Genomic DNA, 19,146 nt, shown 5'->3' with positions numbered 1-19,146 from the left:
TAGTAGTATAGTGGATATTCAGTGTACCATGAGATCTGATGCTGCTACATAAATAACAGTCATTGTTCATATCCATCTTGACTGAATATTCAATTTGTATGTGAGACAACAAACAAATCTTGGCAACAGCATGTCAAGATGTTAACATTTGAGTAGAGGTTACTCTGGGTTGCTATCGATCTGTATTTGAATGTTTTCTTATCTCAGGTCGTGACTGACTCCAGGACATCGGAATGTTTTAACAGGAGCACTGAGTTGTGAATTGTGAACGTTTGCCTGAGAGAGCCCCACTTTATTTTTCCTAAAATGATTGTGACAGGATGCTGGCTCCACAGCTCCATCAAGAAGACTGACTCTGCATATGTGTCCTTACAACTTAATGCTTACATTATTTTTTTTTTCATTCCAATCTCCACTCTGACATGTTTGTTTCTTTGTTTTTTGTATGAATGGTCTTCATGTTGTGGAACAAGAATACAAAATGGAGATGTTTTAAATGTCTTTATGTCTTGCTGAGGGCAATTTATGTTTTCTTCATAACAGCTAGTGTCACTTTTGAATAAATTGAACAATCATTTATTGTGGATTCAGTTTAAGTTTTGAACAACTTGAGTAAACTTTGGGAAAAACAATATGGAATATAGAAGAATAATAGATTTAGCCAATTTAAAACAACAGTAAATAATTTATGATTATAAGTTTCAGAATGGTGTTTGCTCACCTACATTTCTAGCCTAGCCTGTAATTTATCAAATGCATTGACCCATGTATTTTTTCTGCTGGTCATGATCTCATGATGATGAGTTTTGTAGTGATGCCAAATCTCAGGATCGACCCAGCAACCTTTAGATTTTCAGCCTCTCCCAAATCAAGTGTTTCAGCTGTGACAGAAATTTCAATGCAATGTGGCATCATGACTGCAGAGGTCGATATTGAGTTGTAGCAAACATGTAACTGCATTAAAATTCATGCCTCAATCTAAATGACTATGACTACTGATTATTTTTAACAAGATTTTGTTTGGGAAGTACATTTCATTTAAATCTTGCCAAAACAACACAAACTATTATTAAAAGTAGTAGCAATGACCTGATTGTTCTGGCTAAGTTTAAGTGCAGCTGATTTATTGCCCTGCAGGCTTCATCCCACATGAATGACCTCCTTTTTCCTATACTGCAGAGGTCTATAGCGCCTCCCTGCCACGCAACGCACAAAACCCACACAAAGTCTTGGCATGCTGGCAGCTTTTGAACAAGTGTGTACAGTATAGCTCGGTGGGAGGAGCATGACTTGAACACTGCCAGGTACAGTAGGTGCTCAGCGCCTACGTAGGGCACCCACTGAACATGGATGCAGTCACTGAACCAGTTAAGGATGGCATCCTGACAGAAAGCATGTAGTCAGCTCAGCCATGAAGTTGGCAAAATGATGCTAAAACTAACAGATAGCAAATAGCACCACCCACTCACTATATTATTAGCTGCTTTGTGATTGTTATAAGTGAACACATACACAGACTCAATTTAACATTTGCAAAACACAGGTTGTGCAACACAGACTTCAGAGAATGGAAACATGTTAAATGTTTTTTAGTGTAACTATAAAATGTTAAACACAAGTGTATGATTGTGTCCATGTGGACTCTTTAGCTCAGTAGTATATCTGTGTGTGTCCCCTCTGGTACTGAAGGAATAATCATGCGAGTTATTGGACAGAGTTGGACATTGTCCTCATGTTGCTCTCCTCACAGCAGGTTTCCTCTTAAGTAAAATGCATGAAGAGAAGAAATTATTGCAGCTACAGGAGCCCCTGGCCCCTGGGGTTTTTAGCTTCTTGTCCTGGGCTTTTTCAGCTAAAATTATTCTTCAGTGTACTGTTTTTTTCAGCACCATGCGTATAGTGTATAGTATCGCCTTGCAATTCAACAAAGTCATAACAGAGAGTATGCAGAAATTCATATTGTTGTGAGCAAAGAGCAAAGGCAGAAAATATAGACCTAATTTTTGTATTTATTGATATAATTCAACTTTGAATGGTCATACATTCACATAAAAACAACACCATGGACAAAACTTATAAAGATAGCATATTCTTGGTGTACATACAATATAATATATATCTTTTTTATGTGTTTACATTCAGGAACACATTTATCGTGTGTGTGTGAGAAATTACACAGCCTCTGAAATGAGCCCCGGTTTGAGTAAACCATTAGAGCAGTGAACACACAGGCAGGTAGAACAAAGTCAACAACAAACATTTGTCCTATTAATAATCCAACCAATCTGTCAGTGCTCGGCTGTAATGACAGTTACTCTCTGGTGTTTGCAGGACACTAAGTTCGAGTTGACCCATGGGACCAGACGTCTGGCTGCTGATGCGAGAGATGAGCCAGCTGCAAGTGAAACACTTCCCGAATCAAGACTGTATCTGTACTGTATCGCTCACATGTAATACATTTAGATCTGTTCAGTATATACAGCATGTAAATTGATGTTATTTCAAAAGACATTTGTATGCTTTTAGCATGCCAAGACTCCATATTGAGCTACAGGAACACCTTAAATATAATGCAATCCAGAGCGAAAGACATGTAATAAATACTATTTTCCATGAAGCTTTGAGTATTCGTGTAAGAACGGTGCTTATACAACTCTACTAGTTTGCTATTATTAATTAAGTACTTTTTGAGACCAAAGTTTATTGATGGACTGGATTACATTATACTGAAAGCTTTTACTGTTGTTTCCATCATCTGTCATCCCAGCTATAGCTATTTCAGCCAGCTGACTTTACCCATAATTTACACATGAATCTTAAGATATGTCCTCTTTTCTACTTAAAGTAAATACACTGATTCGCTGTCTTGCAGAGACTGAGATAAGAAGATTGATACCCCTCTGGTGTGTGAGGGAGGTATCGAGGTACTCATCTAACTTACTGCTAAAAAGCGAGTAAGTGACGATGTGCCTACCTTCTGCCTGCAGTCTATACAAAACATCAACAAGACATTTCACCATTTGATACGAACTGGGAAGCAAAAGAGGTGTACTTACACAAAGGAGCTTTGCAAGCTTTTATATAAACACTGGAACATTTGACCATATAATAACTATTGAAACTAAAGTAAAACTGCATTTAATATTTTAAACTAGCCTTTAATTGTCCTCTGACTTGTTCCTTACCTTCTGTCTGTGGACCTACCCTCCTAAACACAGACACATTTTACACCTCAACATCATATTTCATCTAACTTACTCATTGTCTTGCTCGTAAATATGTTCCCATTATGTTCAATATAGACAACATACCATCGACCAAACTTTCAGAGCAGAATTAAGGCAGAGATAATATTAAATACATTCAAAGAGACTTTAGATTACTATATTTATATGTTTGAAGTGTATCAACATTTTTCTTAAAGCTGCCTCGGAGCATTTGAGTGGGTGGCAGATCAGATCATCTGCTGGCTAAACGCATTCTTGGAGCAGTTACGTAAGCACCACTATGAGGATGCTCAATCATACAACTCCACATGTAAACAGACCTCAATATTTGACAAAGTGCAAATTATATACACTCATGTGTTTGTTGTTGTATGATTTTCCTCAGCTGCAGAGCCTGTGTGCACTACAGTGACAACAGCATCCTGCTTCCACTGCTGCCTGAGGTGAATGTCTGCTGTGGTTAACATGAGCTTTCCTGCTGGTGGTTACATTAAAACATCTCTTAAAACATATCTTGCTTCACACTCGAGTGAACACACCTGTGACTCTATTCTAGTTTTTAATTGTACTAGTCCATTAGTGTCAGTCTCACAGGGCCTCTGCCAGGCAGCGGTCAGTACCTTCGCTTGCTTCCAGCCTCACCTGCCGGCTGGTTTTTCTGTTCTCCACCCATGAGTTGTGTATGACAGTGCCCCCCGGTGAAGGGTCTACCTGAAGCAGGGACACCACCCTCTTCTTAACCTTGGCACGGAGGGCACGGCGCAACTTCTGTCGTGTGAAGGCATAGAGCAAAGGGTGGGAGACTGTGGTGCCATAGGCCAGGGCTAGGAACCAGAGGCGCAGGCTGACCAGGGAGTCACTGGGGCCTATGCCCAGGATTAGCACATTGGTCACAGAGAGGGGTGCCCAACAGCCAAGGAAGGTGGTGATTATGATGAGCGACATCCTGAACACCCGCCGCTGGCGCTCTCGCCGATCACGGTGTCGCCGCACAGCTCGCCGCAGGGCAATGATAGCTGAGACAGAGGCTTGAACACCCATGGTGGCTGGCATAGGGGTGGCAGCACCTGTGTCAGAGGTGACCAGTGGGGCAGGGGAGGACAGGGCTGGGGGGGAAGTAGCTGTGGGAGTGGGAGAGGGGGAAGGGATGAGGGGAGGGTGGCTGAGCTGTTTGGTGCCATCTGTGGTGCACTGCTCCCCTCCTGCCCCCCCACCATCAATCACCGCCTTCCTTTTTTTCTGTCTCTTGTGGTGCCCCCTGCAGGTGGGACCCCTGAAGTGCTGGCTCTTCTTCATGTGGGAGCCGATACGGATGTTCAAAGCTCTCAGTATTCTGGAGTAGGTAAACAGCATGACTGCCACAGTGGTGAAGAAAATGGGCACCTGCAGAATAAGGTGGTAATACATGACCAGGCCTGTGTGAAAGCCCTGCCCACCAACACACAGCACTGTCCTATTACGCCATGCTGGCACCACTGTGGCTCTGATGCCATGGGAGGACAAAGACACAGGTGTCACCTCCCCTTTCTCCTCTGCTCCTTCTCCACTGGACAACTGCACTTCCAAGAATGGGATAAAAAACACAGCTATCGAGGTGACCCACACAGCAGCCAGGAGCAGTGCTGCTTTGCGTGTTGTCAGAAGCCTGTTTGCCGGCCGGACTGAAATGTCATATCGGTCCAAGCTAATGACCAGGATGTTGATGGCTGTGGCAATGCTGGCAAAGGTGACACAGGCCTCGTGGAGGCAGCAGAGCAGGGCTAGGTTTGGTCCCGGAGGCAGCAACACAACCACCAGAGTCAGGGGCAAACACAGCACACACACCGCCACATCCAGCACATGCAGATTGACAGTCACCATGTTGCTCACTGAGTCTACTAAATTGGATTGAGAGCAGTAGAGTACCAGCACTGTCAGGTTGCTGCTGAAACCCAACACCAGCTCCAGCATGAGGAAGGCAGTGAGGGACACCTGGAAGCCCAGCGAGTATGGAATGTACCATGATGCGGGGTTGCTGGACAGGCCCCCTTCTCCTTGCTCCTGAAGGACTCCCGTTCCTTCCAGGCCAGCCCAGTCGGTGGTGGCTGGGCCCAAGGTGTAGCTGTCAGTCTCCATGACGACCTTTCAGTCCTAATATATTCTATCTGTCACAACGTTGATGAGCTCCCATGATGCACCAGGCTGAGTCTCCATGATGCAGGGATGAATAACAGCTTGGTGACAGCACTGGGGAGACGGGAACACAATGCAGAAAGATGAGAAATGAAGTGTAGAAGAGAAAATCAAAACACATTATTCTCTCTTATAGCATGGCACACATCACAACATAACTTTGGATAGAAAAGTCATAACAAACAGATCACAGCTCATGTTTGCCAGAGGAAGAAAAACCTCTGATCTATCTATCTATCTATCTATCTATCTATCTATCTATCTATCTATCTATCTATCTATCTATCTATCTATCTATCTATCTATCTATCTATCTATCTATCTATCTTATAAATATGCATATGTCAACTCCAACATGTACAGATTGAACAGATGCTGCATTATGCATAAGTCCAGCCTTCAATCTGTCTCCTACTGTATCAGTGTCTCTGATTACCATTTTGGCTCAGCCGCAGCCTGAGAGCTGTACATAAGCTGTACATAAGCTGTCAGAACTGCAAGCTACCACAATAGGCCATCACTAATTTGTAGTGGAGCTCAGGGAAATGAGCAAATTGAATGAAGCTAAGTAATCAGGCAATCAACTACCCTCTCAGTGCATCAGTAAAAACAACTCATTCAGCAACTTATGCAAAATGGGTTATGATCTCTGCTCTGCCAGCTGCAGCAGGCCACATGATTTTGTCAGCATACCTCTACTGCTAAAGGAGAATATTTATCAGTTGTTGCAAGATTACTTAAGTTATTTCACTTAAGCATTAGTGTTATATCTGAAGAGTTAATTAACCAAAATAGCCAATATAAATAGCTCATGTAAATATGCATTTAATAGCCTATAATATAACTTTCAGGGAGATAAATGTGATTAGAGTAGAAACACATAACAACAAATTGGCAAATTAACTATAGTTGATACTATTTTCATATCTGTGTGTCAAGTACACAACTACAGTGAGCACAAACTTGGCATAAAGACTGGACACCAGGGGAAACAGCTACCTGAATTGGCTCTGTCTAAACGTCAATAATACACCCACCTGCACCCTTAAAGCCTGTTAATTAACACAGTGTGAAAAAATGGAAACTTGTGGAGTTACATGGTGCCTGGAAAACCTACATGAAGACAACACACAAACTTTTTAGCCATGCTAGCAGCATGTGGATTACCTACATAACTAAATGACACATCAGTGTTGGCTGTAATTTGTATTTATTGCCAATATAAGCATGCTAATACACTAAACTAAGATACTGGAAATACAGTATTGAACATTATATCTGCTTATGGCATTGTCATTGTGAGCATGTTAATGTGTTGACATTAGCTTTTAGCTCTATGCACCACTTTGCTTAGTTGCAGCCTCACAGAGCCTCTAATGTTGCTGTAGTCTGTTAGACTTGTTTACCAAATGAGATAACATAATTACTGAGCTTTAAAGGTGCTGATTTTGGTGACATTTTTTAACTTTGGAAAAAACTATGCTACATGTTTCCCATTGTATTTAGTCTTTCAGCTAAACTTAGCTTGTCGTCTCTTGGCTCAATATATTCACAGACAAAAAGGTGGTACTGCTCTTCTTTATGAATAAACATACTGTATGTCTCAAAATGTCAAACTATTCCCTTAAAGGAACATCTACCAACTATACACTTGTTGGGATATACCAGCATATGTAAAAATATTGTGATAATTGACAACAGGTGCAAACGGTCTAATGTTTAGAGATTTGGACCTTGAATTTAATCTACTGCATCAAGTTAAAGCTATTTACATACAATTTGTGAAGAGCTCTTAATGAAACATAAGTTATTTCTGTGTTTTTAGTTCAAACTGTTTTCCTGTTGTGTTGAGAACAAAAAAACTGATGTAAACTGACCTGTAACAGCACCAGAATAACTTAGGTTTAGTTTTTGTCCCATGATAATCTGTGTAGTTAAAGCAAGAGTTGGAACTAATCACAAGTTCACTTTGTCCAATTTACAAGTAGGCTACTGACAACAATTCAATATCTTCAAATCCGAACAGTGTTGTTAGTGCGGTTATTTAACGCAGCAGCTCACAAGTCACTGATGACAGTCAGCCTATCGATACTCATACACACACAGACAGTATCTCACTATTGTATTGACAGCTGCAAGGTTGAAGACAGTGTGTATAACACAGTTGCTTGTCACTGATTAGAGGGTGGCTACTGATTGTACATGCTAAAAAGACTGATTCTCTTCTGCTTAATTTATCAAGAGGTGATAATTTCATCGTCAAATGTTTAAAAATGTTTGATGATGAACCTACAAGTCAAGAGTGCAAAACAACAAACCCACAACAAATCAACTCTCAACTATCACCCTCTGCACAACTTGACTCCGGCAACCAGACATTCGGTTGAGTGATGGACTCATTTTCTCCCCGTTTCTGTTGCCATGGCAACCTGACTACAAGGGTAGATTAATGAGGGCACAGGTGCTATAGTGTTGAAGTGTGTGACACCAAGCTCTTTGTTGACACCATACTAGTGACAGTGAGACAGTAGTGTAGTAGAGTTACAACATCTCTTAACTACAGAGACACAGAGTTTGAAACATTACCGTTACATTCCCATGGAGAAGACTAAAGGAGCCAAAAAAAGACACATAGCCTACTGATGCACCCCCATAGGTCTGTTGAGTTGAGAGTCACAATGGGAAAGTGCAATGATAAAACTGTCTGCCACTGATGCATTGAACACTGCTTCTAATAATCCATATTACTATGACTGCTTTGTCTCTTGACTTTCATGTGTTCATGTTCTCCCTGGGCATTGTAAACAGCTGAATGTGGGAGGAAATGGAAATCCAATAAGATCAGCAGCGCTCTTCTTTAAACTATTTTCAGTAATATAAGCAAACTGTAGACTCCTTGGAAACAAGAGAGAAGTTTCTATGACGTTGTCTAAGCTAGTGAGAAAGCAGTTGGGACCTTTAGATTTGTGGGTTAGTTTAAAACTGTAAAAGCAGTGAGATACCACTTGGCTATGTAAGGAGAAATGGTAGGACTGACACTTGGGGAATGTAAGAGTGTAAGAAAATAGGGGGCCTGAAAAAAGAAAAAAAAACAGCGAGTGAAGAATTGATGGTGTGCATGCAGCCACTTCCAGCTGGTCCGGTCGTGAGCAGACTGTCTGATTTCCACCTGATTTCCACATTGTTGTGTAAAAGAGGGCATGCATCACCTGGAAGCTGGAAATGAACAGAGAGCTGAGACAGATTACAGTAGGGAGAGAGGGAAGGAAGTAGAAAAGAAGGGCGAGCCAGCAGCACTGGTAAACAAGATGTCCCAGGGAGCAGAGGTGGCAGCTTTTTTTTCCTTTTTTTTTCCACTATATAGTCTTACATCAGCCTTCCCCTCTCCGCTGCCGGTTTCCTGGTTTCCTCCACTTCCCATAAGACATGATTGCCTAAGTGAATAGCTACATGATGGCTGCACAGGTTAGATGCTTAGCACTCAAAGGATGTGCAGATATTGCCAATCTTAAAATTGCAGCAGAAAAGCAATATGGTCACTGAATGGCACAGCAGCTGATGGAGTATTGAGCTCTTTGTGATACATGTGTAATATAGGGATTAATAGTTAGACTTTGGAGAGTTTCTACCCTCTATTCATGGGAAATTCTGTTTTTTGTAAGGATGGGTTTTCTATTTGAAACAATCCTGATTGTTTTAATGTACTGATGTTAAACTTGTATGCAAGTTAAAGGTTGAATGGCATTGATGTGAAGCACAAGTGTGAAAAATCAATCAATATGACCCTGTTTTGACCCAAAGTGCCCTGGGCCATGTGTGACCCTGGAGAGACCTGTACTGTGTCACATTGTCTCTTCATCAACAAGTTGGTTATCAAGCACACACCCCTCCTTGAAAAACCTTAAGTAAAGTCAGGGTTGGATAAAGTTAGGTCTTGTAAGGCACTGTTCATTTCTAAATCTACAACCTTGTCATAAAGCAGAACCACCATTCTTGATAATTGGCTGAGAGTCAGAGGCAGGTGGGTGTGAAACCAGGTGCATTTCTTAAGATGGCTTCCTAATTAAGTCGCCTTCGAGTGGAGGCTGCTCACTGGGGAGTGCTCCAGGTGACTGTGATTGTGTGTTTGTGTGTGTGTGTGTGTGTGTGTGTGTGTGTGTGTGTGTGTGTGTGTGTGTGTGTGTATGTGTGTGTGTGTGTGTGTGTTTGAGCTTTGCAGAAGGCAATAATCTCACTTAGACCCTGACATACTGAGGACCAGAAAAAGGTCACATGAAGGTGATGCATTTAATCAGTGGTTGCACTACCTCAGCAACCCCTTCTCCCTTTACCCTCTGACAGTGTAATTAGGTTGAATGTGAGAGCAGCAGTATAACAGGATTTTAAAGAAAACTGAATATCTGGTGATGGTGGAAAGAACCAAGGAGCCAAATGCTTTTGTGAACATGTTAAAACCAGGATCTTATTCTAGACAAAAACCAGATGCAGTCAAAAACCACATGTTAATTAGTGAGTTTGAGAGGTGATGGTTGGTGGGATGGGATTGTGTCACATTCGGACAAAAGGTGTTTCCACCTGTTTCCATTCTTTAAGCTAAGCTAAGCTAAGCAATTACTGTTGGTAGCTTCATTTACCGTAAAGTCTTGAATGTGGTATTGACATTATCGTCTAACTCAGCAACAATGCAAAAATATCAAAATATACTGTTAAAAATGTAAGTCAGAATTCAGTTTAAGATAGTCTGGATTTTCTGTATCCTCAAAATGATATGCCTCAAAAGCCCTTAATATTATTTTTTACCACTTTCACTTTGATTTGAAAGGCTGTTTTGTAAGTGTTGAGTGTCAGCCTCATCATTATGTTTTACCTTTTCCTTTGCTAAGAACAACGGCAAAGGAAATCTACTCTGCTGGTTTGGCTACAATTTTACCATCGCATTGTCTGTGCTTTCACAAATATGTTCACACACAAAAAGCTGTGCTGTAGTGTTCATTTCTGAATGAATTTCATTTCTGGTCACATCTGCTAACCGTTCATGCCTGATATATTTTGTGAGTGCAAAACACAAAAAGCTACACATAACCATACGCAATATGTAAACATATTCATTTTATTCTGCACAGCACTTGACATCACATCTGAGCCCTAATCCTTAATCCTTTGTTTTTGATTCATTTGGGAGGAGTATCTATCTTTTGTTTGATCTCATTTTAGCTCCATTTATATGTAAATAATAACGTTATTTTTTCATCTGGCCTGTTTATGGATGCTTGTTTTGTAGCTTTGTGAATCTTGTTTTAATACCTGGCAGAAAACTGACATTTTTCAGGATATTCAAGTTGTACATTTAAAGTCACGCACTTTATGAATTTAAAGCTCATCTCGACTCTCATTTTACACCAAACCACATATAGAGAAAGATAACAGTAGCCCCGATAAACAAAAAAGCAACTGAGCCACAAGTCATTCTGGGAAATGTAGTAAAACAACTGCAGCTTGTGAAATGTGCGCACAATAACAATTCTAATTTAAACACATCACAAAATAACTCACAAACATAACACCACAGACTGATCTGATAATAAAATGGATACATTTGGACTTTAATAGCACATCAAAACCTCAGCAGGGGATTGAACTCAGGCACCCTCCATTCAGAGCCACCGTTTACTCTACACTCTTTCTCCCTCTAATACAGAAAGCTGGAAACAGTGTCACTAGGACTGTATAGCATCTATAATTGAACAGCTATACATCACCATTTCCCAGTAGCAGCAGCAGCAGCAGCGCAAAGATTAAAAAGATAATTGGCAGTGAAGATAATCTTGGTATTCCTGTGAGACAGGCTGATGTAACAGGTTGTCAAAATCAGATATAGTGAGAAGACTGGAATGCAGAAGTACATGAATACTGGTGGGAAAATATTTCAGTGTAGGATTTTTATGGGGATGCTTTAGAAAATCTGATATTTATTATTTTGGATATGATACTCCTTCAAACCACGCAATACTGAGTGATTACACTGTATTTGATTACTATAATCAATGTAATGTTAGTTATTTTTTTATGTATTTTGTTACATTTAAGTGATGAGCTATTGTATGTAAAATGCAACTTGTGATCAAGTACAACATTTCATACCTTGTACATTTATTTAATATTATTTTATATTCATTTGATTTATTATGTTTACATTACTTTGTTTCCTATGTCAGTTTTCGTCCAGTGACGTTCACTATATGTGGCATTTATTAGGAACTCAGAATCACATTTATCTATTAAACATGTGTCATCAAATATACTAACAATATGTATTTCTGTTCACAAAGCACATGGGTGTTGACATTAACTCCATATTTTAAAGCATCAAGGAGTTATAGGAAATTGAAGAAAATCAGTTTTTCTTCTAATGTAAAGTTATGCAGCAAAGTACCTGAAAATCTAACCAGACAAAGGGAAGCTGTGTGGAAAGTATGAAGTCAGACGTCATTGTGGTGGCAGGACAGAAAAATATGGATGACCGGGGTGGGTTTTAGAAATCAAAAATTATATCTTTCTAGAGTACCTGTAATGGGATTACTCTAATCCCATTGGGATTACTCTAATCCCATTACATTACTTTCAGGTGATTTTTGGATGAGATGCTATGAAAGAGAAGACAGCATTCCTCTTCTGGCATGCGGTAGTCTAAGCAGTCCCCCTTTGTGCCAAAAAGGCAGCTTCAATCACTTGTCGTGACAATGGCACCATGAGGCTTGGCACAGCGCTGTTTCTCACAAGGCATTACTTAGGACAAAGCGGTGCACAAGAATAGAAATGACAGCATTCAAGAGTACACAGAACATGTACTTTGCGTCTATACAATAAACACCCACTGCAGTGTGTGTGTATGTGTGCATGAGAGAGAGAGAGAGAGAGAGGGTAAATAGACTCCCTATTGAGACATCAAGCTGTTATTTGAGCTGTCTCTCATGATGGAGACAAAATGTCATGTCAGAGCAAAACACTTGCAGACCACTGCTCATCCTCAGCACAGTCGGCTTGTGAGAGGGAGAAATGCAGTCATACACATCACCACAGCCACGCACAAACGCACACACACACATAGTTTGTTGTACAGCAGGGCACCCGCTGAGCCTAAGTGTTCCTGCAGCTGTAGGTAATACAGCGAGGACCAAAGTCTCATCTGATGCAGCGCTGGAGCATATCAGAGTTTTTTCTCTGCTAACAGATGTAAAGTAAATATGAATAGAATGGGATCCCCTACTGCATTTGACTTGCAGATGGTTTTCTGCTTTTAAAATGCTGCTTCCTCAGCATGAAACTCACGTTGTAGGGGGAGTCCTGACTTTGACCTACTTCAGTGACATTATGTTTACAATTTCAATCATTAATAATACCAGTTAGGTGTTTTCAATTGCAACGGACCTCCTAAATGTAAAAAATTAGGACTTGTAAACATTTAAAGAAGCAATGACTGTTTTTTTTTATACCACTTGGGGAAAAGTGGCATATACATGAAGGCTCTGCTGTGGCAGTCCATAGTACACCATGCAGAGCAGAGGTGTGTTAAAACTTCAAATTTGTTGAACTTTGACCTTTTTGAAAACTGACCTTTGTGGGCGCAGCCAATTGCTGTTATACTGCTTGAACAGAAAGATGGACAAAAAACAAATTATTTCTATTGTTTAGTTTCAAGAACTGCACAATAACAAACCAGCCTCACATTGAGACTAAACTTAAAGGTATGTCATGCAATTCTACATATATTTACAGTAACCAATATAAAATCCAAGGAATAATTAAGTTGGTCATCATGCTAAATTCTGCCAGAGTAGTACATGAATGGAACATTACTGTGGCTCAATCGATAGATAATGTAATTTATAACTTCAATCACAACAAACATACGAAATGAATCACATAATATGAAACTTCTTTTTGAAAAATCACTTAACTGTTATTACTTGTAAATAAGAGCAGTTTTAATGAATGTGTCTTTTTATGTAAGTCTAATGTGTAGTTATCTTTATTATAATTATTTATACCTGAGATTTGATAGGCTCTGGTTTTACCATCTCACATTGTCACTCATACATTAATTTTGTAATCTCCTTTTTTATGATCCTTGAAGAAGTTCTTACCTTCATGTATCCCTTCACATTAACCTTTTAAGATGAAAGAAAGGTGGTCAATTAATCGAACTCTTAATATAACACAGTTCTCTCTGTTTATCTCTGGCTTCTCAGCCAGGTCTTCATTGAAGCTCTTCTCCACTTCAGCAGAGGCTTCAGGAACAACCATAAGAAGTTCTTCTTGGTTGAAAAGACCTCAAGGCAACTTATTTCTAAGAATCGCTGTGGCCTCTGAAGTGGTTGTGTACGGGTACTGGACCTTAAACATGCTCAGCTGCATCATGGTTTAATACAGAATACTGATCTCCAAAGTTAGGAGAACTTCCTCCAGCTTCGCCAATATATACAGGCCACCCTGATCCAACCTCTCCTTCAGCTGCGTGTCCACTAGGTCCAGCACCTTAAAGTCAGCTCTGGTGTTGTGAGTGAGTGAGTGTGAGTGTGTAGTAGCAGCACTTCTAATGAAACAGGTTGGTCGATGGCAGAAGTGGGGCATAGTTATTGGCTGCATATTTAGCTTGGTGATCCTATCCATTTATTATCAGTGTTTTTTTATCTTTAATTCAACTATGTTTACTTCTTATCATGTTCATGCCTTCCTTTCAATATCAACAAACTAAAATGATCTAACAGCACATATAACCAACTCGGTGCTCCTTCTCCCTGCCCCACCCTCCCTGTCTTCCATAGGTACCTCTACTTCATCTGATCTCTGATATGAATGCCGAGTTGAGTTATCCTATTGAGCCTGTGGTGTGTGAGTCTAATGTTAAAGTAGACTAGCAGTGAGACAGAATCTACTTTTCATACACTGTTGACGGATACTTGCTGCAGTTAAAGGTGGACTCCATTTCAATTTACATTTAATCTAATTTTCAAAAAATCATGCCACCTTAAATATTTATTTACTCCATGAGTGGCCCCTCACATTACACCTGGCCATTTGACCCCATCATCTACTATGTCAAAAAAATATTATTTGACACATTGTCCTCAAAGGCCAATTCTACCACATCCACATTTTAACTTGTGAGTCATTGACAGTATAACAGGTATGTCACATGATTACTCTATAAACATACACATGCACATACTCCCTCCAGACACCGTCTTAACCCTCATCACTGTGTTAACACTGCTAAGGCATGAATCTACTTCACTATGATTGGATTATTGACCTCCTGTCCAAGGTTTTTACAGCATTTAATTGTGACTGTTGTTAAAGCTGCATTCATACTTTCTATGCAGAAATCCAATTATAATTTCTATCCAAGTCATAAATATTTTGGCTCATTTCATAATGGAGCAGAGGAGCAGTTAGAAACAGCAAGGAGGGCAGCATGAAATATGGAGAAATACAGAGAGTGCTATGAGAGAAAATATGGGGTGGAAGATGAGGGACAGTAAAATAAAGCCAAACTCTTTGCTCTGCTTGAGAATTTAATCTTTAATGTATACATATAGTATTTTTTGACGGCTGAAGGATTATCTGAGAGATGGGGGGGTGATAGAGTATGTGATGGAGTAGACTACTTTCCTAGAGCCCCCTAAAATAAATTGAGACTCAAGAAATATAGTGTACTATTCTTTACAGTACAGTTCCCACTTTGAAGTACGTATATCTCATTGTACACGTGTAAGCACAAAATGAGGCATAAAATTGCGACAAACAAGTTATCTAGTAAGTGACCAAAGCCATAAATAATATGAGCACAAAGTTGGACCGATTAAACCCCCCCATGTCCCTTTGAGCCTCCCGAGCTACCCTGTTTGAAGAGTGAAGAAGAGGCTAGAACCTAGAAGTGGCCATTACACATGGCTAACCCATCTAGAGCAGCAGCATCTGAGGCTAAAAGCAGCTAACTGATCACTTCAGGACAAAGTCGTCAACCTTGAGGAGTGTTCCAGATGCCAGAAAATAAAAGTGGTGGATTTGGCAATGAAACAACACCAACTCTTACTGGATGTGAGGAAGAAAATCAAGGAGGCTAGACCGCTAACCAGATTTCTCTAACGAGCACACCTTTGAATCACCATGGGCACCAACACATCAATATTCAAGTTATTTGTAGACAACATGCCTACCCAGTGAGGATGGCTAAAACCGGCTAGCAAGACGCCATTGCCAGCTACGTTAGCTACCTCTGAGCCATGAACATGGACACACACTTGTCAGGTTAACTATGGGCTCAGTACTGTGAACTTCAACTCATGAACCATAACTGTTTCCTTTCATAAGTAGCCTTTTTAGGGTGGGTTTCCGCTAACTTTTCATAGTTGAATTGTAAAATAGCTGACCATATCAATATTTGTGTTTGTTTATCGGAAGGGATGCTAGCTAAGTTTGTAGTTAGCCAGCTAGCCGTATCACTGCTTAGCAATTAGCCAGCCTTTTGGTTAACCTTTCTTTGTAGGCTGTAATATGCCCTTGTACCCTTTAGATGAGCAGTGATAACAAATGAGTGTTGCCCTAATGTTTTTTTGTTTGTCTTATTGTTAATCTATCTATCTATCTATCTATCTATCTATCTATCTATCTATCTATTTTTTTTAACTTACTTTATTTACTTATTTAATTTTTTAGGTAGGCCTACTGTACTGTCCTTCTGGTTTAAACCGCTCTTGTCTACTTTGTCTTATTATATATGCAAAACCACTACAAATACAATGATGCAAAGGATAATCTAGGAGATTAATTGCACACACACAGTATATGTGAGTGCACATATTGGCTACTTGAGCCATTGACTAATACACTTGGTATTGGGAAATAAATCTATTATTCAGGCAGACTCTCCAAATGGTAGATGGGCAATTCAGGTTTGAGCAAAAAGCATAGAGGCTATCAGTAAGGGCCTTTGTGTTGTCCTGTTATCTAAATCATTTATTTCTGAGCTGAAATATGGACCTAAAATAGCCAGCCATTGAAAACCTAAGATGGGGAAAGAGGCAGAGAGAAGAAACCAGGAAGAAACGAGGAGAAAGAGACAAAAGAAAAGGCGCATGTTGCAGCTGCCAGATGACAGACGCTGGACAGAAAGCCACTTGGTGAAAAATGATGAGGTTACTTAACTGCAGACACTACACACACACACATGCACAGGTTTCCTGTCGTCATGTGTCCAGCAGGATTTGGTTTCTCTCCTTCATGTTCACAATCAAAGCAGTCCACAACAGAACACAGGGCCGGTGCTGTGGAGACATAGCTTAGATCCTTTTGCTTTCATCAAGACTTTTTCTTTTTGCTCTTCTCCACCTCCACACTGTTGCAACTGACCCCTCCCTTCTTCATTGCTACTCATCTCGCCTGCTGTGTCTTACTGCATTTTGTCTCACTTTTACAGTCTTTATGTGTCTTCTGTACATATCTCTTTTAACTTCTTTTGTTCTTGGCTGGTGGTGACAAATAGCTGAGAGAGAAACTGTGCTCGACAGCACGCGCATTGTATGAAAGAGTAAATCTTAGTTATTTGATTCAGTCAGGGTAGATTGCAGCACTGCGATGCTGAGCAGCAAAATGTCCCATCTGACAAAACGCTTTAATGGATCCTGTTTCTCTTACTGGCCTTTGTAAAACAAAATGCTTCACAAAACAGAACTCCACAATAAATGCTTAACACATGACTGTAGATAGCTAACTGCAACTAATGATTATTTTTCATTAATTGTTTTCTTTTTATCATTTTGGTCTACAAATTTCAGAAAATAATGAAAAATGTCAATAATCGTTCCTAGGGGTCCAAGGTGGGGTCTTTAAAATGTTTCTTTTTTTCAAACAAAAACTCAAATACATTCAACTCTCAATCATATTGGAAAATGAAAACAGCAAATATTCACATTTTTTGCATTTTGATTAAAGAATGACTTCCATCAGTCTCTTATCATTTATCAAAATGGTTGCAGATTAAATGTGATCAATCACTATATTAAACATGATAACCGCATTTGGATGAAATAAGTCAGAACAGAAGCTGCAGGGAACAAAATCCCATATTTTAATTATGCTCCTCATTCAGCCCTTAAATGAATGGAGAGTCTGGCAATTTAATTGAGTTGTAATTGAGGTGTTTTCTCTCTAAAATTGCAAAAGGGTGGGAGATAAAAAACATAAATCTACAGTAAATGGACCCTGAAGGGCAGGGGGAATAGATATTTTTATTTCTTTTTTTCTCTATATAGGCCGTTGCATCCAAACAGACACTTTGATGTACAGTAGCTATGCATGGTGAGATGTTTCCAGCGGACTGCAGAGAGGACTCCCTCAGGAGCGTGGGAGAAACACACAGCCTCAGAGCCCGTAACTATGTCAAGCACCTACTCCCACATACAGCCAGAGGACTCAAATAAAACCCAGAATCCTCTGCTAAATCGATATTTCGTGAAGCTTTTTCAGCCAAACAGCACACAGAGCTGCGCGCTATGCACTGCACGGCGAGGGCGCAAATAATCAACCCTCGGATCAAATAAACATACAAAGTTGCCAGTAATAATGTCTTATTTATCAGCTGAACAGTTTATTTCAATTTACAAAGATGTTTTGTTAAATAGCCACACGACAAGCAGGTTATACCCTACATTTGGATTAAAATTGCGCTGCGTAAAAGTTAATTTAAGGCATTTCCGAAACTTAAACAGGTGCATTATTGTGTTATTATAATTAACTGAACACTCCTGTCATACCAAAGTGGAAGACTGCGTTTTAGATTGTTAACTGAACTGGATTAGTGGAGGCTACCTACGTGCCAACTGACCTGCTGCGAAAATTTACAGTAAAATGTCCTAATCAGACACACGTTTCGCACGATTAACCGACTTGTTACAGATTCAAAAGCATATGGATCCTGTAAAAAAAACTGCATTCTTACCTCTTGACTCGGAGCAGTGCGCTCAGCGATCCATGTCCCAAACCTGTGTGTTGATGGGAAGAGTCTCCTCAGTCCTCAGGAGCAGCCGAGCACATGCTCAGCAACAGCAGCAACAGCTCCAGCAGCTCCAGCAGGGGCCACTGAGAACAACAGCTGAGTGGGACGGACGACTGCGCTGTCCGCAGGCAGAGCTCAGGCTCCTGATGGATTCAGAGAGGATCCTGTTGTCAGGATGTCTTCACCTGACTGAAGTAGAGAGGGGAGGAAGCTGAAGGAGAAATCTACTATCAAGGTCATTCAGACCGCATCACATTTAAAGCTCCAAACTTGTCTGTGTTATGGTATTTGTGTTTGAGGTACAACTTTAAGGCCCAGTTCGTTTTTTGTGGTATACATGAAAATTGTCATTATTAAATGTTTACTTAATAAAAATCCACATTTTTTATGTCTCTAAAAAATAAACCTCCATCATTATGATTATAGGCCTGTTTTCTCATTGTGTGCAAACAATCTTCAAACAGCATCAGAATATGATTAATTTTCTTGCCTTTTGTTATCAGGACAGCTTTCAGTCTTGTGTTTATTTGAGATGGTTGATACTTTGGTTTACATGTGGATCAGTTATGTCAAATGACCAAAGAAAATATAAAGTAAATCTATCATCTTTAGCCAGTGCCAAAGTCTTGAAATGTTAAGATCAACAGCAACCAAGATATAGCCGTGATTGTTTGGATCATGTGATAGGAA

General features: G+C 40.0%; 1 protein-coding gene across 1 annotated transcript; it reads right to left on the bottom strand.

Annotated features, from left to right (window-relative positions):
• Positions 1 to 3,815: 3,815 nt before the first annotated feature.
• LOC133977804 (G-protein coupled receptor 22-like) lies at positions 3,816 to 5,342 on the bottom strand. Its single transcript, XM_062416092.1, has one exon. It carries the CDS (start codon positions 5,340 to 5,342, stop codon positions 3,816 to 3,818), a length of 1,527 nt encoding a protein of 508 aa, XP_062272076.1.
• Between the last annotated feature and the right edge of the window lie 13,804 nt (positions 5,343 to 19,146).

This window comes from Scomber scombrus, chromosome 3, assembly GCF_963691925.1.
Source record: "Scomber scombrus chromosome 3, fScoSco1.1, whole genome shotgun sequence".
Taxonomy (NCBI): domain Eukaryota; kingdom Metazoa; phylum Chordata; class Actinopteri; order Scombriformes; family Scombridae; genus Scomber; species Scomber scombrus.
Note: the sequence above shows the minus strand (reverse complement) of the source record. Positions and strands in the feature narration are given on the sequence as shown.